The 19,041-nt window shown below is 42.9% G+C and overlaps 1 protein-coding gene across 4 annotated transcripts in view; it reads right to left on the minus strand.

Annotated features, from left to right (window-relative positions):
• Window positions 1-19,041, minus strand: part of LOC126267968 (probable ATP-dependent RNA helicase Dbp73D) — a 143,122-nt gene that overhangs the window by 12,332 nt on the left and 111,749 nt on the right. For all 4 annotated transcript variants that reach the window (XM_049973313.1, XM_049973312.1, XM_049973314.1 and 1 more), the window contains 2 exons: window positions 17,185-17,350; window positions 4,392-4,526 (listed from right to left, as the gene is read on the minus strand). In XM_049973313.1, coding sequence (XP_049829270.1) covers window positions 4,392-4,526; window positions 17,185-17,350 — 301 coding nt within the window. The remainder of the gene's footprint in view (window positions 1-4,391; window positions 4,527-17,184; window positions 17,351-19,041) is intronic.

The raw sequence follows: 19,041 nt of genomic DNA on the forward strand, positions 1-19,041 counted from the left end.
GTTTTCATTTGACGTGAGAGCTGTAAATCAAGAGGAAACAGCAAAATCACTAAAAGTAAAAACTAGTCACATGGAAACTACTCCCCCTCCCCACAACAACTCAGACTGCTGTGCACGTGTGCGAATCTGACAGCTTGGGCGTGCCAGAAAAAATTTTCCGGGTAGCATCTGGCTGCTTGTTGCTATTGCTGATATAGTTTAACAGCCACACTTTAAGTAGCCAGAAGCAGGAGAAGGTACTGCTCATACACGACTCAGCTGTGCATGCACTGGCAACTGTTCAAACAAACTTAATGGGAACAGTTGTGGCGCCATGCTCGTCGGAAGCAGTTTGTTGTTATGAAGAATTGCATAGTCCTTGTCCTAAACCCTTTGACACACAGTATTGTTCTGCAGTGGCTGGATGCAGTAAAATTCTTTATAGAATACAAGAATTTAACTGAAAACTAAAAAAATGAAAAATTCCCAGCATTTTAAAAATTCTTGGGTTTTTTCCGGTTTTCTCCTCATACCAACAATCCTTCTTTCCACGAACAATACGAGACTGGAACAGAAGGGAGAACCAATAGGTACCCTCCACCACACACCGTCAGGTGGCTTGCGGAGTATGGATGTAGATGAAAAAATTCCCTTGATTGTATGGTTGTCTCGGGGCATATACGCCCTGTGTTATATGGTAGGCCTGAAAATGACCCCTCTAAATGTTACACAGGGCATGGAAAGGCTGGGTGGTCTAATGTTAAAAGATCATAATGGTCACTTTGGAATACTGTAGATGCTATCAGGCAGTTATTTGAAGGCTGTGACATTTACCCATCAGAAGTAACCTAAATCTGAAGCTATATTACACATTGGTCTGTCATCAGAATAAAGATTTCAGTACGAGCTGACGAGAGCTGGAGGGAGGGGGAGAAAGGGAGGAGGGGGCAGGCAATATTACACTGCAGCATAAAGTTCAACTACTAAATAACAATGAAATTAATTTCAAGACAGACTCAACAAGTAGTGTATTTATCTGTTGACTTCAAATTTCCTGACAATTTATCACAACAAATCGTACTATATGACATATTTTTGAGAGATATTTAATGCTATGTAGGTTAGCTTTGTTGCATGTTTAATGTTTTCAATTCTGAACCCAAAACATTTAATGTTTTACATATGTTCAATGCACAGCATCTATGAGTTTGTGAGACGAAAGAGCAATGTTTCCATGACGTCCCGGATCTTGGGCTGTGACTGTGTTTTTTGGATGACTAAATAAATATTGAATCAAATAGTGACATAGAAAACTGGCCCTATTCTCATGTTTACACAATGGAACAATCTCTCTCATGAGAGAGAGCTTTTCTACACATGTTAACATGTAATATTAAGAATATACTGCTAATAAAGTAATGAGACAGTTTCAGAAAATGCAGAGGTGAATAACAAAAATTTGGAGAGAGCAGGAGGCAAACTCATGAATTCTATTTCCATAACTCCATAGATTACGGCTACATCAACTACACTAACATGATCTCACAAGCTTAGGGTTTTTTTTTTTTTTTAATGCTTAACTGTCGATATGTCATTAATTGTCAGTTAATTATAACAAATCATATCAAGAATGTTGTATACTTGATACATCTTCAATGCACCACTGCCTTGATATGGGGTACTTTCATTACAAACAGATTCTAGCTAGCCTATCAAAACAATGAAAATTCTTTAAACACCAATAAGGTGTTTCCCATCATTTTCTTACAATTGCACCAAATATGATGCATTTTTGAGAGGTCCTGAATGTGCTTGCACTTTAAAACAGCATTTATTCATACGATATTACAATATAATATAAAACCACAAAACCCACAGAATACGAGCTTCAACTAAAGCTAATGTTGAGTCTGCCTAGTTCTATACACATATACATATACACAATGTAAACATGGTATACGATGGGCATACTGAACCAACTGAGCCTTTGGGAGATCCGTAAGAGCTGTACTCCTGCGCTAGTGTCAGCCCTAGTCACAGGAAAGGGAAACTTTATCAAAATTCAATGAAGGCGCAGTTGGGCCATGAAATCTGGGGCAGCTAGCAGAGTGTGGTAACAGTCGACAGCTAGTGGGGCAGGAAAGGTAAACATGGCACTTGCAGGCACGGAGCTGTGACGGCGGTATTGCATACATGATTTTTTGAGTGGAGCACGAACGAGGCACGAAACTGCAGCGTTGCTTTACGTTATTGTGAAGTATGAGGCGGGGCACTAGGCCACAGCCAAGAGTGGCGATTTGTAAGTGGCTGAAAGTGGGAATTTATCCCTGCCATAGTTTCTGTCTCTCTCTCTCACACTATGTCAGAAGTGAGGGAGAAACCAATATAAATAGACGGGCAATTTTAGCTTGGGACAGAGTGTGCCAGGTCAGTCGAGCATCGGGACGGACCTGTGATGGTCTTCATTTACAGTAGCCAGCCTGGCAGCAATGTTGTAAGTATTCTGCATAAACTTGTATTCTGGTTTCTATGTACTTGTTTGGGCTGTATTCCACCTCCATCGGCACAACACCGGGGCGGGGCGGAATGGCAGCCTGGAACTTGGAGATCGCATGGTCTGCCTGAAAGAGGGCAGTGACAGTGGTCTGCAGTGGGTTTAGGAGGGGCTCGGTTCCACTCGAGTTTCTGGGCCACGTTCACTTCCCACCTAGTGTACTGGGGTCCGGTAAGCTGCAGGAGGCGCAGCAGCACTGCAACAGCACCAGAGAGGGCGGTGGTTGTTGCCATCCGACAAGCACCACTAGCGGCAAGTTGTGGCACAGCACCCAGGAGGGCACAGGTTCGAATCCGGTCCTATTCTGGGAGCAGGGGCGGCTCAAGGACCACTGGTGACCAGTAGAACCACCTCTGTCCCACGGCCGGACAGAGCAGGCCAAACAGGGTGGAGGGCAGCAAGGACCAGGGACTATAGCAGTTTCCGGAATCGCGGGCAGCAGCATGGCGCAAGTCACAATGAATCGGCGGGTGGCGACTGGGAGAGCGGTGGCTGACTTCTATCGGCAGTCGGCCTTTATGACGGCAGCAGTGGTGTCAGCATACCAGGAGTCTGCTGAGCTGGCTGGACTCGTGGGCAGCACGCCAACACTACGCTTCACCCATCGAGTACTGTAAATTACCTGAACAAACAAATGTTACCGAATACTGCTGTATCACTCTGCACTGCCCCTTGACACTCTTGAACTTTCTCGATCTCATGACAAAATACAGCGCGGTGGGACCCAGCTTCAGCTCAGCAATCTGGAGTCCCAGGTTGACCCGCAACAGTACTCTGTAGAAGCCACACTCCCAAATCTCTGCTACACGGAGCTCGACTACCACTTGAAGGTTCAGCCATAGCTGCTACCTTTTCAAAATAGTCGATATTAACAGTTCTAAAAATGCCAGCTGTCATTATGAGGGAAATATTCGAAGTATGTTCTGATAATTTAAATTCTGTCTTCCATTTATTGTAACATATATTTTTTGGTAGTCCACCTCAAGAGCTTTCAAATATGGGCTGTGTCCAGTCTGACATGTCTACGAGGAACAGAATACCATTCTTAGCCACATAACACAGCACAAGAATGGTGGATGTTAAAAGAACCTAGCTGCCAGGGCCCGAAGACAGGTCACGCATCACACTGCCAGGACTTTTGAACATAACAGGAACTGAAACTGTCCAGCGAATGCACAGCCATGTAAATCAGTTTCTGAGTGATCACTGTAAAAGGAACTGAATGCACTGGATATCTGGAGTCAGGCACCTTACAAATGGCCACTGCTGACAGCAGCACATAAAGCTTCACCTCTTCAGTGGATCAAACTACACAGAAACTGAACGCCAGCTGATTGAACCACACGGTACAGTGCGACGAGTCACGATATTGTCTGTTTTCAAATGATGTAATTTAGTGAGTGCACAGATGCCCAAATGAGGCATGAACCACAGTGTCTATTTTGAAATTATCAACAACCAAGTGTCGACCTTTTTTGTACATCTTTATGATGAGAAAGTGTTCCGAGATGATAACAGCCACGTTTGCAGGGCCGCAGAAACGCATTCGTGGTTTGATGAACACGAGTCCCCCAGCACACCTTGACTGACTTACTAAGTCACCCGATCTCAATCCCACAGAAAATGTCAAGACTGTTTGGAACAGTGTGTGAAACACAGTACTCGCTATCCCCAAAGTTCTGTAGCTTTACACTATCTAATCATCAAAGAGTGGCTTCAGCTGTATACAGCGTGTACACTCTTCCTGAGGCTGTAGTTGGTGTTACATGCTATTAGTGTAGTTTTTCCTGGTGGGAAGGGGTACAGTGTCATTATCTCGAGAAACAACATTGACAAATAATTCAAAATCAACACTCACCTCCATATCCTGCTTCAGTTGCCCCAGAGCTGATTTATATTGTTCTTCAAATGGGAGTAGTGTGTCTTCTGACACGACCAACTCACGCACAGAATTCTTCCCTGCAGTCTTTAACATATCTTGAAAGGTGGAAACCTGAAAGACACATTTATTTGTAAACCTACTACAGTGGGAAAGAAGGTATGAAATGTATTGTATTAACATATAACATAAGATTATTATAGTTTATCAGACTGAAAATAGCTTAATAGAACAGAAACTAAAAGTAATAATCCGTAAATTTGTGACTGGCTGCTCATTTACAAGTATCACACTAAGCCATAATCACGAAAAATTTAGAAAAATTGAACAATAATGAATCATAAACAATAAAGAAAAAGTGTTTGCTCCATTTAGCTTGGTGATAGTTAAGATAGAGGGAAAACAAGCAGGTAACCACTTTTGACAAAATAAAATGAGGCTTATAGATTATGAGCACTCTTCTTCCTGGAGGAGTAAACTACATGTCAATGGACATTGACATACTCTCAGGGACTGTGAATCTTTTCACGGGTGAATACTGAGGCACATAATTCCATGGGGGATTGGTGCAGCTTTTAATCACTCTCTACTGTTCTCGCACCCAGTCACACATTGTCCTATACTCGCACAGTGAGATTATGAGATGTAAAGGAAAGTACAACATGCACCAATTTCAAACATCTTTCAATGCTGCATTAACTGATTAATTAATTAATTAATATCCCTCAAATTCTCGAAGTGCACCTACACTTCCTCTTCCTGCAGAGGCGGTGATGTGTGCCCTATATTCTACTGTGGTCACTCCCGCAAATTTGGGCAAGTAGTTTAACAGAAGCTGCAAGTCTGCTACCTTCATTGTTGACATCTGCTAAAGTTCAAAACTGTGGACAAAGCTTGCAGACAACCCAAGGAGTTCAAGAACATTGGCAGGACATGGGAAAAAGTACAAGATAAAGTTAGTAATGATCTGAGGCTTAAAAAGTCCATGAAGACAGTTCTGCTAGAGAGTAGTTGTGGGAATGGCTGAATTAACACTGAAGTCCCTTGGTGATAAATAACAGGTAAGTGGTATTTGTAAGCCAAGGGTAGGGCTCAGTGATATCACCTTTGATTTAGGATGCCAGTAAAGAGCATTCTGGGGAGAAGAGATAACAGTTTATACTGTAACATCAATTACAGAACTGACATCATTGAGCACATCGTCAAGAATGCTTGTAATAGTAATGTGAAGGTCATCTCACTCTTTGAGCCCTGGATGAAATGTTCCGTTAAATTAGTAAATGCAGAGCAATGTCATGTGGGTGTAACTGATATACTGCCCCTCACATGGTTGCACCATTTATGGCATGGCCAACAACTTAATGGTCCTGTTAAGATGGTACTTGCACAACTAATTTCCAGAAGCATTCGACTAACGAGAACACAATTTATCTAATTTCTTTATGTCCAATATTTACTTATGGTAACTGTTACGAAAAGACAGAGCTGCTGAATAACTAAACCCGCAATAGCAATAATTAATGGGAAGATAAATAGATAATAATAAATCCAGCTTGGCACAAACGATAATAATCAGAATACATTCAGAGTTTTTCATCGAAACAAAACAGGATATATGAACGTCTTATGTCACCGGAAGAACTGAAAAATCCAAAGATAGATTTACAGTTGTGCTACACAATGCAGAGTGTGATTTGGAAGTAACAGAAATTGAACTGATGAACTTAGATGGATACTGTAGTAACACTGTTCACGTTTACGTCGCACTTCACTTAGTGTAGACTGAGACTGTGTCCTAGGCACGCCCGATGTTAATGGGCCCGCAAAATTGATGTGAACACGTTCCCATGCTTGGGTTGCCGGCGGCCATGAAGAGAACGCTGCCCTGGAAGATGCCTGTTGGCTCGCACACTGGGAGCAGGCAGCCACCAAGTGCCCAATTTCTCTGTCAATACCTGGCCAGTACACATGTCTGCGAGCCAAGGTTTTAGTACGGGAAACACCCCAGTGCCCCGCATGTAATAACATGAGGACCTCCCTTCGTAAACTTGCAGGAACAACCACGCGAGGAGCTGTATCATCAGTAGCCAGAAGGAGAACTCCTTCCAAGACCGAGAGGCGGTCTCGTAGAATAAAATAATTACAAAGAGGGTCCGAGGCCCGGCCTGGAGGGCGGTATGACCACCCCTGCTGAATGAGGCGAACTACTTGCCGGACAACAGGGTCAGCTGCCGTTTTCCTGGCGACTTGAGAACTAGTGATCGGGAAGCCATCAACCGCTTGGCGGGACGCCACATCCAAATGAAAACACACAATCTCCTCTTGATCGAACGTAGGATCCAGGCCCACCGGAAGACGGGAAAGAGCGTTGGCGTTGGCACGCTGTCCGGTATGGCGAAAATGATTGTCATAATGGTACATAGAGAGGAACAAGGCCCAGCGCTGTAGTCTGCAGGCCGCCCTATCCGGAATCTGAGAGGCGGGGCCTTATAACGATACTAATGGCTTATGGTCAGTGTCTAACTGAAAACTTCGTGACATACAAGAAAGGGTGAAACTTGGTAACAGCGTAGACAATGGCCAAAGCCACTTTTTCCACCTGGGAGTAATGAGCCTGCGCGGGACTAAGAGTTGTAGAGGCAAACGCCAGTGGTTGCTCGGAAGCGGGCCGAGGAAGGTCGACGATACCTTGGACCACACTTTCTAGTGGCTGGACGCCGTGCCGAGAGATGGGATTGGACGACCGGAAGAAGTTTGAATTATGCAGGTTGCAATGCAAGCCCACAGACCTGAATTTGAGAAAGAGGGTGTGAAGGTTGTGCAAGTGTTCCTTCGTGCTGCGGCCTGTGACAATTATTTCATCCAGGTAATTAATACAATGAGGGATTGTCGACGTGACGTGCTCAAGTTAACGCTGGAATATCGCCGGGGCACTGGATATTCCAAAGGCCAATCCCTGGTATTGGTAAAGGCCAAACTGAGTGTTGATGACCGCCAGCTGTTTGGAGTCCTCACCAAGTGGTATCTGATGATAAGCCTCCGAAAGATCGATTTTCGAAAAATATTGGCCTCCCGCCATGGTGCGCTGGAGGCAAAGGATAGGTGTCCACCACCAATTGGGAATTAATGGTGGCCTTGAAATCGCCACAAAGACTAATTTTCCCGAGGGCTTCCTTACAATAACGAGGGGCAAAGCTCAATAACGAGAAGAAATGGGAAGAACGACCCCTAGGGCTGTCAGCTGGTCTAGCTCTTCCTTTACCTGAGGGCGGAGAGCCAAGGGGATCTGCCTCGTCCGTAGAAAACGCAGGCGAGCCGACGCCTTCAACGTTAAGTGAGCTTCAAAATCTGAAACACACACCAGGCCCTCCTCAAAGATATCTGGAAAGTCTAAGATCAAAGATTCCAATGATTGATAAGGAACGTCTTCGGAGACCAACTGTATGGTGTCAGCAATAGAAAAAACGAAAGCTTGAAAGGCATCCAGGCCAAAAAGGTTAGCGAAGCTCGCATCACTGACAACAATAAAAGTAATAGGCCGAGTGACTGATTTGTAAGTCACGTCGGTAGTGAATTGACCCAGTAGGGGAATGAACTGTTTACCATAACTGCGTCGACGCCGGTAAACTGGCGCCAATGGCGGCGATCCAAGGTCGGAATAAGTTTGCGCATTCAACAACGAAACTGCCGCACCCGTATCTACTTGCAGTTGTAGCCGACGCGACCGAACCGACAACTCGATAAAGAGCTCGCGTGCTGATGCATCGGGAGCATGGCCTGATGAAACTTCCTGAATGTCAACGTCCATGTCCTCTGTACCTGCTTCCTGCGATTCTTTGGAGGCTGAGCGGCAAAGTTTAGCAATGTGACCTTATTTATTACATTTGCAACAAACGGCCCAACACTGGGGGCACTCCGACCGATCATGATGTATATAGCACGATGCACAGGACGGCAACAGGGACCGGCGGCCGGAAGTCTGCTTACGCGCCGTGCGGGAGCAGCCGTAACAGACGGATTGTACTGCTCGCACATCGTCCACCCCAGACGCAGTTGACGCGGACGCGCTGCCCTGAACCGCTGCGACGTCGCAGCACGCTTCCAACTGTTGACCTGTGGCGTGAGAGGCTTCATACAATTGAGCAATGGACAGGACTTCCTCAAGGGAAGGGTTTTCTAACTGCAGGACCCGTTGCCGGACCTCCCTATCAGGGTTCCAACGAACAATGATGTCGCGTACCATAACGTGGGCATACGAGTCTCGTGACTGCTCCGTGACAAAATGACATTTGCGACTAAGACCGTGCAGGGTCGAAGCCCACACCCGGTAAGACTGATGGGCCTGTTTCTTGCATTGATAGAACTTGACCCTAGCCGCCACAACATGTGTGCAGCGGCGATAATATGAAGACAGCAATGAACACAATGTGTTAAAAGACAAGGACGAGGGTTCCTGCAATGGCGATAGCTGCCGCAAAACTTGATACAGCGAGGGAGATATCCGAGACAAGCAGAGAGCACGACATACCTCCGCATCGGCAACATGAAACGCCTGGAAATGCTGCCGAAGGCGATGTTCATATGCGTCCCAATCCTCCGCCGTCTCGTCATACGGGGGAAAGGGAGGAGGGAATGGCGCTGGAGCAGACTGCGTGGAGAACAACGCCGGAAGCACTTGTTTCATGGTGGCCATGAGCTCCATCTGCTGCTCAACCAAAATCCGCACTAAATCCTCCATGCCGTGGAGAAGCTGCGAAACCGGAACAATGACGCAACACACGAAAGAACGACCCTACCCTTCGTCAATTGTGTAGTAACACTGTTCACGTTTACGTCGCACTTCACTTAGCGTAGACCGGGACTGTGTCCTAGGCATGCCCGATGTTAACTGACTGGGCACGGCCCGTGCTGCACGAGTTGTTGTTGTTGTTACGCCGGCAGAGGTCGCGTCCGAATTCTCGTGTGCCTTCTGGTGGACGGGACTCTACTTGCAGCAACTACCATCCGTGACGCACCGTGCCGATGTGCGCCTCCCGCGATCTTTCTGGTGGCTACTGCAGATACAAACTAGACAATGTAAATAAAGATATAAGGATTACATATACAAAATTGGAATGAAATTCCAGGCCATATGTCTAAACAAGTAACTGATTGATCAGTTCTGAGAGCTGTATTTCAGTAACAGAGAGCCAGACTTGGCAGCTGGAGACAATGGTCACGTGTGTGAGAGTTATCGTTTGTGTGAATATCTGTATGGGAGTATGCATATGTTTTGTCTAATTCAGAAGAAGGCCTTTTGGCTAAGAGATTACTTATTTCCCAGTTTTTTGTTGTGCCTGTCTGCGACTAACACATCCATTATGTGGTGAGCAGCAATTTATCCTTTTCATAATATTGTCATAACTAGGTCCTGGATTTTTGATGGCAGAAATTAATCTCTGCATTTTTGTGTAGAGGAGGTGATCCACTTCTACTTCACCATCCTCATTCAGAGATCATTTTTTGTGCACTCGTGAGATAACAGCAGAGTTTATAGCGAAACAAAAACATGCACATTTGTGCGATCATAATACTCATAATGATGACTGGGGTTGAGCAATTGTTGAGTGTCTCAAGAAGATAAACGATTTGATAGTAGCCGATGTGCAGTATCACAACTCGTATGAAGAAATTGTACCAAGCACCAATGACTGGAGAAATTAACGAAAGGGGCCTGTATGCAAACAAAATCAATACTGCAATGCAGTATATTTACTCTTATCTGAAGCAGAATGCTGGAGAGAGTTGGTTTTGTCTGGATGAACTACTGACCAAAACTAAATGTGGTAACCAGCCACACAAAAAAAACTGTGAAGGCACAAATTCTCAAAAAATAGGTCGACAATATTTTAATTGTCTACACGGCCAATAAGGCTTTTGTGATATGCTTCCGAAATACAGCATATAAATTATGGACAGTAGCCTGGGGGGGAAAAAAAGCAAGATGGAAGAATGTTGGTGTATAGTAAAGATAACTTGAGCAATACAGGGTACTCACTCCAAGATCTATGAGGCAACACATTATTCTCAATCATCAGATAATAATTAAAAAAAAATAGAATCTGATATACCTGAGAATTTAGTCATTTTCCTGCGTGATATTGAAGAAAAAAACGCTGAGAAGTGGACACTGCTCTTGGACAATGCTTAAATACTGCAGCAAGGTCATAATATTTTGCATCACCAATGAAGTTGGAGTAGCAGCGTTTTTGATTTTAAGTTTTCCTGGTGTACAAAAATCTTGAATATTCTATTGGTGTTCAGCAGGATGGTGGTGTTCACAGGTGAGACATTTCGGCAAGCTGATTTCTTGTCATCTTCAAGGGTTCCTGGAGACTGATTGCTCTATGATGGATGCTGACTCTACATAGTCTTTACCTCTACAAATAAAGCTTTTGGCCACTTGCGGTTACAAGTTGTGTGTGCGTTTATTGTTGACGAAGGCCTTCATGGCTGAAAGCTTTATTTCTGACAGTCTATTTGTTGTGCCTGTCTGCGTCCGTCTGCTTAGCTGAGTGGCTACGTGCTTGCCTCCCATGCAGCGGGCCTGGGTTCGATTCCCAGCCAGGTTGGAGATTTTCTCCACTTGCGGACTGAGTGTTGTGTTGTGTTGTCCTCATCACCATTTTATTCTCATCACCAGCACACGAGTTGCCCAATGTGATGTTATCTGAAATAAGAGTCGCACTGCACCTGGCGAATGAACTTCCCTGGTTGGGCCTCCCAGACAGCAATGCCATACGATCATTTCATTTTTTTTCACTCTTTGGTAAGTAGCAACTTTTCTTTTCATAATATTGTTACATTCCATACTGGATTTTCCATTGTTTGATTAGTCTTTTTCCCCCCTCCGCAGCCACCGTCTCAGTGCCTCCATGCAGTCCGCGACAGGTGGTGGGGGAGGCTGGCGCTGGGTGGTGGTGGGAGTGCGGCACTCCACGACACATCATGAACCACAATCTTTTCATGGTCATGGCCACGTGCAGATATCAGCTGCTGAGGTGACAATACGTCTTCTTCAGACATCCTGACGCGATCGGATTTCTGTGTAGAATGCCAATGTGATTTGATCGTACTCAAGGCTGGATCCTAGGCCTTGCTTAACTGAAAGCCACTGTCCTTATTTATTAGCTCGTCTTACACTTTGATCTCAATTGCCTTTTTAAGAGTACAATCCCAAAAGGTATTCGACATATAACGTTCTGTGCCCCATGTGCAGATGTTGTTGTTGTTGTTGTTGTCTTCTGTCCTGAGACTGGTTTGATGCAGCTCTCCATGCTACTCTATCCTGTGCAAGCTTCTTCATCTCCCAGTACCTACTGCAACCTACATCCTTCTGAATCTGCTTAGTGTATTCATCTCTTGGTCTCCCTCTACGATTTTTACCCTCCACGCTGCCCTCCAATGTTAAATTTGTGATCCCTTGATGCCTCAGAACATGTCCCACCAACCGATCCCTTCTTCTAGTCAAGTTGTGCCACAAACCTCTCTTCTCCCCAATCCTATTCAATACCTCCTCGTTAGTTATGTGATCTACCCATCTAATCTTCAGCATTCTTCTGTAGCACCACATTTCGAAAGCTTCTATTCTCTTCTTGTCCAAACTAGTTATCGTCCATGATTCACTTCCATACATGGCTACATTCCATACAAATACTTTCAGAAATGACTTCCTGATACATAAATCTATATTCGATGTTAACAAATTTCTCTTCTTCATAAACGCTTTTCTTGCCATTGCCAGTCTACATTTTATATCCTCTCTACTTCGACCATCATCAGTTATTTTGCTCCCCAAATAGCAAAACTCCTTTACTACTTTAATTGTTTCATTTCCTAATCTAATTCCCTCAGCATCACCCGACTTTATTCGACTACATTCCATTATCCTCGTTTTGCTTTTGTTGATGTTCATCTTATATCCTCCTTTCAAGACACTGTCCATTCCGTTCAACTGCTCTTCCAAGTCCTTTGCTGTCTCTGACAGAATTACAATGTCATCGGCGAACCTCAAAGTTTTTACTTCTTCTCCATGAATTTTAATACCTACTCTGAACTTTTCTTTTGTTTCCTTTACTGCTTGCTCAATATACAGATTGAATAACATCGGGGAGAGGCTACAACCCTGTCTCACTCCTTTCCCAACCACTGCTTCCCTTTCATGCCTCTTGACTCTTATGACTGCCATCTGGTTTCTGTACAAATTGTAAATAGCCTTTCGCTCCCTGTATTTTACCCCTGCCACCTTCAGAATTTGAAAGAGAGTATTCCAGTCAACATTGTCAAAAGCTTTCTCTAAGTCTACAAATGCTAGAAATGTAGGTTTGCCTTTTCTTAATCTTTTTTCTTAGATAAGTCGTAAGGTTAGTATTGCCTCACGTGTTCCAATATTTCTACGGAATCCAAACTGATCCTCCCCGTGGTCTGCATCTACCAGTTTTTCCATTCGTCTGTAAAGAATTCGCGTTAGTATTTTGCAGCTGTGACTCATTAAACTGATAGTTCGGTAATTTTCACATCTGTCAGCACCTGCTTTCTTTGGGATTGGAATTATTATATTCTTCTTGAAGTCTGAGGGTATTTCGCCTGTCTCATACATCTTGCTCACCAGATGGTAGAGTTTTGTCAGGACTGGCTCTCCCAAGGTCGTCAGTAGCTCTAATGGAATGTTGTCTACTCCGGGGGCCTTGTTTCGCCTCAGGTCTTTCAGTGCTCTGTCAAACTCTTCACGCAGTATCTTATCTCCCATTTCGTCTTCATTTACATCCTCTTCCATTTCCATAATATTGTCCTCAAGTACATCGCCCTTGTGTAAACCTTCTATATACTCCTTCCACCTTTCTGCTTTCCCTTCTTTGCTTAGAGCTGGGTTGCCATCTGAGCTCTTGATATTCATACACGTGGTTCTCTTCTCTCCAAAGGTCTCTTTAATTTTCCTGTAGGCAGTATCTATCTTACCCCTAGTGAGATAAGCTTCTACATCCTTTCATTTGTCCTCTAGCCATCCCTGCTTAGCCATTTTGCACTTCCTGTCAATCTCATTTTTGAGACGTTTGTATTCCTTTTTGCCTGCTTCATTTACTGCATTTGTATATTTTCTCCTTTCATCAATTAAATTCAATATTTCTTCTGTTACCCAATGATTTCTAGCAGCCCTCGTCTTTTTACCTACTATATCCTCTGCTGCCTTCACTACTTCATCCCTCAGAGCTACCCATTCTTCTTCTACTGTATTTCTTTCCCCCATTCCTGTCAATTGTTCCCTTATGCTCTCCTTGAAACTCTGTACAACCTCTGGTTCTTTCAGCTTATCCACATCCCATGTCCTTAAATTCCCACCTTTTTGCAGTTTCTTCAGTTTTAACCTACAGGTCATAACCAATAGATTGTGGTCAGAGTCCACATCTGCCCCTGGAAATGTCCTACAATTTAAAACCTGATTCCTAAATCTCTGTCTTACCATTATATAATCTATCTGATACCTTTTAGTATCTCCACGATTCTTCCATGTATACAACCTTCTTTTATGATTCTTGAACCAAGTGTTAGCTGTGATTAAGTTATGCTCTTTGCAAAATTCTACCAGATGGCTTCCTCTTTCATTTCTTAGCCCCAATCCATAATCATCTACTATGTTTCCTTCTCTCCCTTTTCCTACTGACGAATTACAGTCACCCATGACTATTAAATTTTCGTCTCCCTTCAGTACCTGAATTATTTCTTTTATCTCATCATACATTTCATCAATTTCTTCATCATTTGCAGAGCTAGTTGGCATATAAACTTGTACTACTGCAGTAGGCATGGGCTTTGTGTCTATCTTGGCCACAGTAATGCTTTCACTATGCTGTTTGTAGTAGCTTACCCGCACTCCTATTTTTTTATTCATTATTAAACCTACTCCTGCATTACCCCTATTTGATTTTGTATTTATAACACTGTATTCACCTGACCAAAAGTCTTGTTCCTCCTGCCACCAAACTTAACTCATTCCCACTATATCTAACTTTAACCTATCCATTTCCCTTTTTAAATTTTCTAACCTACCTGCCCGATTAAGGGATCTGACATTCCACGCTCCGATCCGTAGAACGCCAGTTTTCTTTCTCCTGATAATGACGTCCTACTGAGTAGTCCCCGCCCGGAGATCCGAATGGGGGACTATTTTACCTCCGGAATATTTTACCCAAGAGGACGCAATCATCATTTAATCATACAGTAAAGCTGCATGCCCTCGGGAAAAATTACGGCCGTAGTTTCCCCTTTTTTCAGCCGTTCGCAGTACCAGCACAGCAAGGCCGTTTTGGTTAATGTTGCAAAGCCAGATCAGTCAATCATCCAGACTGTTGCCCCTGCAACTACTGAAAAGGCTGCTGCCCCTTTTCAGGAACCACATGTTTGTCGGACCTCTCAACAGATACCCCTCCGTTGTGGTTGCACCTACGGTACGGCCATCTGTATCGCCGAGGCACGCAAGCATCCCCACCAACGGCAAGGTCCATGGTTCATGGGGGTCCCTAATTGATATGAGGCAAAAAAAAGTCAAATGCAATGCAAATAAACATGGCAATATTACTTGTGTACATACAACAATAAACAAATTTAAAGTCACAGCAAAAATACAGAAATGTCATTATTTATCAATTAGTGTAATACTCTAGTGTTCTATTGTACAATATACAGTAAATGAACATCTACTGTGCAAGAGTGAAGGTGTGTAAACACTTGCATAACTACAAACTTATACTCTTGTATATTCGCTCTGCTTGGAAAGTTCCAGACAGCCTTCCCCCCCCCCTCGATTTTGCAATACTATAAAGGAACAAATGTTGCTTTTATGTTATCTTCTTGTGCACATCCTGGAAATTACCTTGGCCACGTTTCCCAGTTATTGCGACAAAATGGATACTGATTGTGCACAAAAAGTGAACATTAAGTTCTGTGTTAAGCTCGAGAAAATCTCTAGCAAATGTGGACAATGATTATGCAAGTATATGCAGGTGAGGAACTTTCAAGAAATCGTGTTTTTGAGTGGCACAAAAGTTCTATGTGAAGGCAGAGATTCAGTGCAAAACTATCCCAGAGCATATACCGAAGCAAAAGTGGAGGGTGTACGGCAGTTATTGCAAGAAGACCACCAAGTTTTATGTGTAATGTCAGAAGAACTGTCATGATGTGTCATAAGATTTTATGAGAAAATTTGGGGAAACTTATGCAAAACCTTGCCAGATGAAAACAAAGCATATAAATTTGTAATTATGCATGTATTTACATACCTTTACTCTTGCACAGTGGATGTTCATTTACTGTATATTGTACAATAGAACGACTGGATAGAGCTAGACTTGATCAAACATTTCTGTTACAGATTACTGCTGGGGATTAAAGTTGGTGCTACCAGTATGACCACCACATGAAGTGTCAAAGTGCTGAATGGCAGAGTCCTGGATCATCAGCCTTGAAAGGAGTCAAATGACAACTTTTGAGGACAAAGACAATGTTGACCACATTCTTTGATAGTACAGAATTAGCTCACCAGGAGTATGTTCCTCCAGGTCAAACAATAAACCAAACTCTTTATATCCCTGTTGATGAGATTATCGGCTGTATGGATATGTATTTCTTCCTTAATGATTGGGATTGCATAATTGAAGAAGCAATACATATCCGTACAGCCCATAATCTCATCAACAGGGATGCGGGATTTCAACTGAGCACAGACTGGAACCCTGCATTGGCTGCTATTACATCAGGACACAGAAATCAACATTTTTCAACAACACACCCATCATAATGTTGGTCTAGTATGGTCCTTAATGAGTGAAGTCTGGCTGCACTGTTAGTTAACGCAGCACACAGTGCACACGCAGGAGATCCGCTCTGCAATTTTTGGCAGAGGGTGTTTGAGTGTGGCACCATCTATTTGCAGATCATTGCGCATGGGTGATTTTCGCACCTGTGCATTCTTCGCGCGCGTGTTCTAGAAATGGGGGGTTGAAGTGCAGATACCATCATTCGAACCTAGCCACAAGCAAGGTTGGACCACCTGAAAATGTCGGACAGTTGCTCCGAAGAAATATTGTGCAATTTGCACAACGTGATCTAGTGGCAAACCCATGAAGGCTGTTTACAACCTATGTTTTCCTTACACTGCTGAAATAGGGATGAAGGTGGTGGTGGTGGTTTTGATGGTGGTAAGGTAGGGGGAGAAACAAGTGCAGGGGTGACTAGGGAGGCAGTGCACAGAGAGTGCTATTGCGGAGGAGTGTTTGGGGATTATATGAGACCTGCAAAGGTAATTACCACGCACTAGCAAGCACAAGCATTTCAGCTTGAAGCAGACTACTGTCTGAAGGTAATTTTAGGACAAATGGTTCAAATGGCTCTGAGCACTTTACATCTGAGGTCATCAGTCCCCTAGAACTTAGAACTACTTAAACCTAACTAACCTAAGGACATCACACACATCTATGCTCGGGGCAGGATTTGAACCTGCGACCATAGCGGTCGCGCGGTTCCAGACCAAAGTGCCTAGAACCGCTCGGCCACTCTGGCCAGCTAATCTTAGGACATTCCAGCACTATGTTACGACATGAATGGAATTCTTGTCTCCATATTACAGTTTAAAAACTAGAAATAAATGTTTAATGAAGAAAAATATATACAGTTTTACAGACAACTAACCTAAAGTTAAGCTGAAAGTCCAATACCGCAATTAGAATGAACTGCTTACTTGATTTTGAAGGATGAGTGTAATTGCTTTGCCTGATTTTCCTGCACGCCCTGTTCTCCCAATTCGATGAATATAGTTCTTGATGTATTTTGGAAGGTCATAGGATATCACATACTTGACGTTAGGCATATCCATACCACGGGCGAGAGCGTCAGTACTGATGAGACTGGAAATATGAAACACATACTCTTTTACAGTGATATTTGGCAAGAAATAGAATTTTACAAATAATTATTCAAACTGTCATTAACATTAAAATAATAATGTCAACTCTGTCACTATTCTCCATAGTAGTCAAACATGAAGCTGTAGATTGACCACTGAAATGGCTCGTTAACTGCTAAGTGTAAAAATGAAGGCCCCCCCCCCCCCCTTAAATGTTCCAAGTAATAATTTTACTGATATGAATGCATAACTCTTACTACCTCAGTGACAAAATACAACTCTCAGTTGGAGATCAACCTCCTTGTGTTGAAAAATAAGTGTATTACAGATGTCAACTCTAGTATGAAAATTTTCTCACTACTGGCATTTAGAAACTTACTGTTAATTACTGCACCATAGCACTTAACTGTACAAGACCGAACTGAAGGAAATGTGGATGGTTATTATAACTTCACTGAAGAATGACAGCTATCAAATTTAGGCTCTTCTGTGAACCTGTGTCATGCAATCTCTGATTCAATAGTGTTCTGAGAGCTCTGCTGTGAATGTCATAGCCAGTATGAGTATTAAACTTGATAGTAGTGAGATATGTAGTGAATTTTTATTCCATTTGTTGTGAGTTGTCAGGGCTGATGATGATGGTAAGCGAGAAATTCTACAAAAGGAAACAAGAGACAAAACTTCCAGGATATGTGCTTACTTCAAGTACAAAGCTCATGCATGGGTGTGCCACAACTGACACTTGGAACCTGCATGAAATCCCATCATTCATGAATCAGATTAAATCACTAATGAATCAGGGATCAAACCTCAGATACTGAAGCTCAGTTCTTCAATGAATGTCAAAAAGACTTCCTGATCTCCACTTTGGCATAGCAAGAATGTTGACATTATACCACTGGTCACAAATATATGCCACATAAAACAGGATGCCCATGCTGAAATATGAACTAACGGGGTGAGGTTCACAGAAAAACACACAATGAAACTTTAATTTTCAGAATTCTTAATTTCTTCATTGAAGAATATGATAGCGTAACTGTTTAGGGGAGAAGGTGGTTGCAAGCTGTGAATTAAACTCAAATTCTTTTGTCAAGCAAAACATAAGCAGTCACAATCAGCATAACAACTCCTTTGGCATTTAGCAAATATATTGACCTGAGGACAGTTTAAACCTTAACATATGTTAAAGCAGCTGTCAGTACTGCTGGTACACTGCCTTGTTTAGGCTGCACGGTATTCGCTTCTTTTTGTAATGTTATAATTGGAGTATTATTGATATTATGTACATAAATTCTTTACTATTTATGGTATGAGGCAAAGGTAGTGGCCTGGATGACAAATTTGCTCTTTACCAAGACCACCACAAAACTACAGCTGCCCAACTCCAAATAGCACACTGTGAATGTACAAATGACCAAAACGTAGTGGGTACTTCTTTACAGCTCACACCTGGAATCTTGTTTTTTTAAATACACTGTACAGAAATAACTGTCAATTTAACTAAAATGAAATAATATTTTAATACTGATGTGTAGCAATTGCCAAACATGGGTTTATAATTTCTATTAGTTTCAATTGGTTTTCTATAAAAGTGGCCAGGAAAATGGCTTTAGCATGAAGAGATTGCATCTGATCAAAATAATGTTAACAAATTTTGTTAATTGAATTACTGTTGCTAAATGGCACATT

The sequence above is a fragment of the Schistocerca gregaria genome, chromosome 4 (assembly GCF_023897955.1).
Source record: "Schistocerca gregaria isolate iqSchGreg1 chromosome 4, iqSchGreg1.2, whole genome shotgun sequence".
NCBI lineage: Eukaryota > Metazoa > Arthropoda > Insecta > Orthoptera > Acrididae > Schistocerca > Schistocerca gregaria.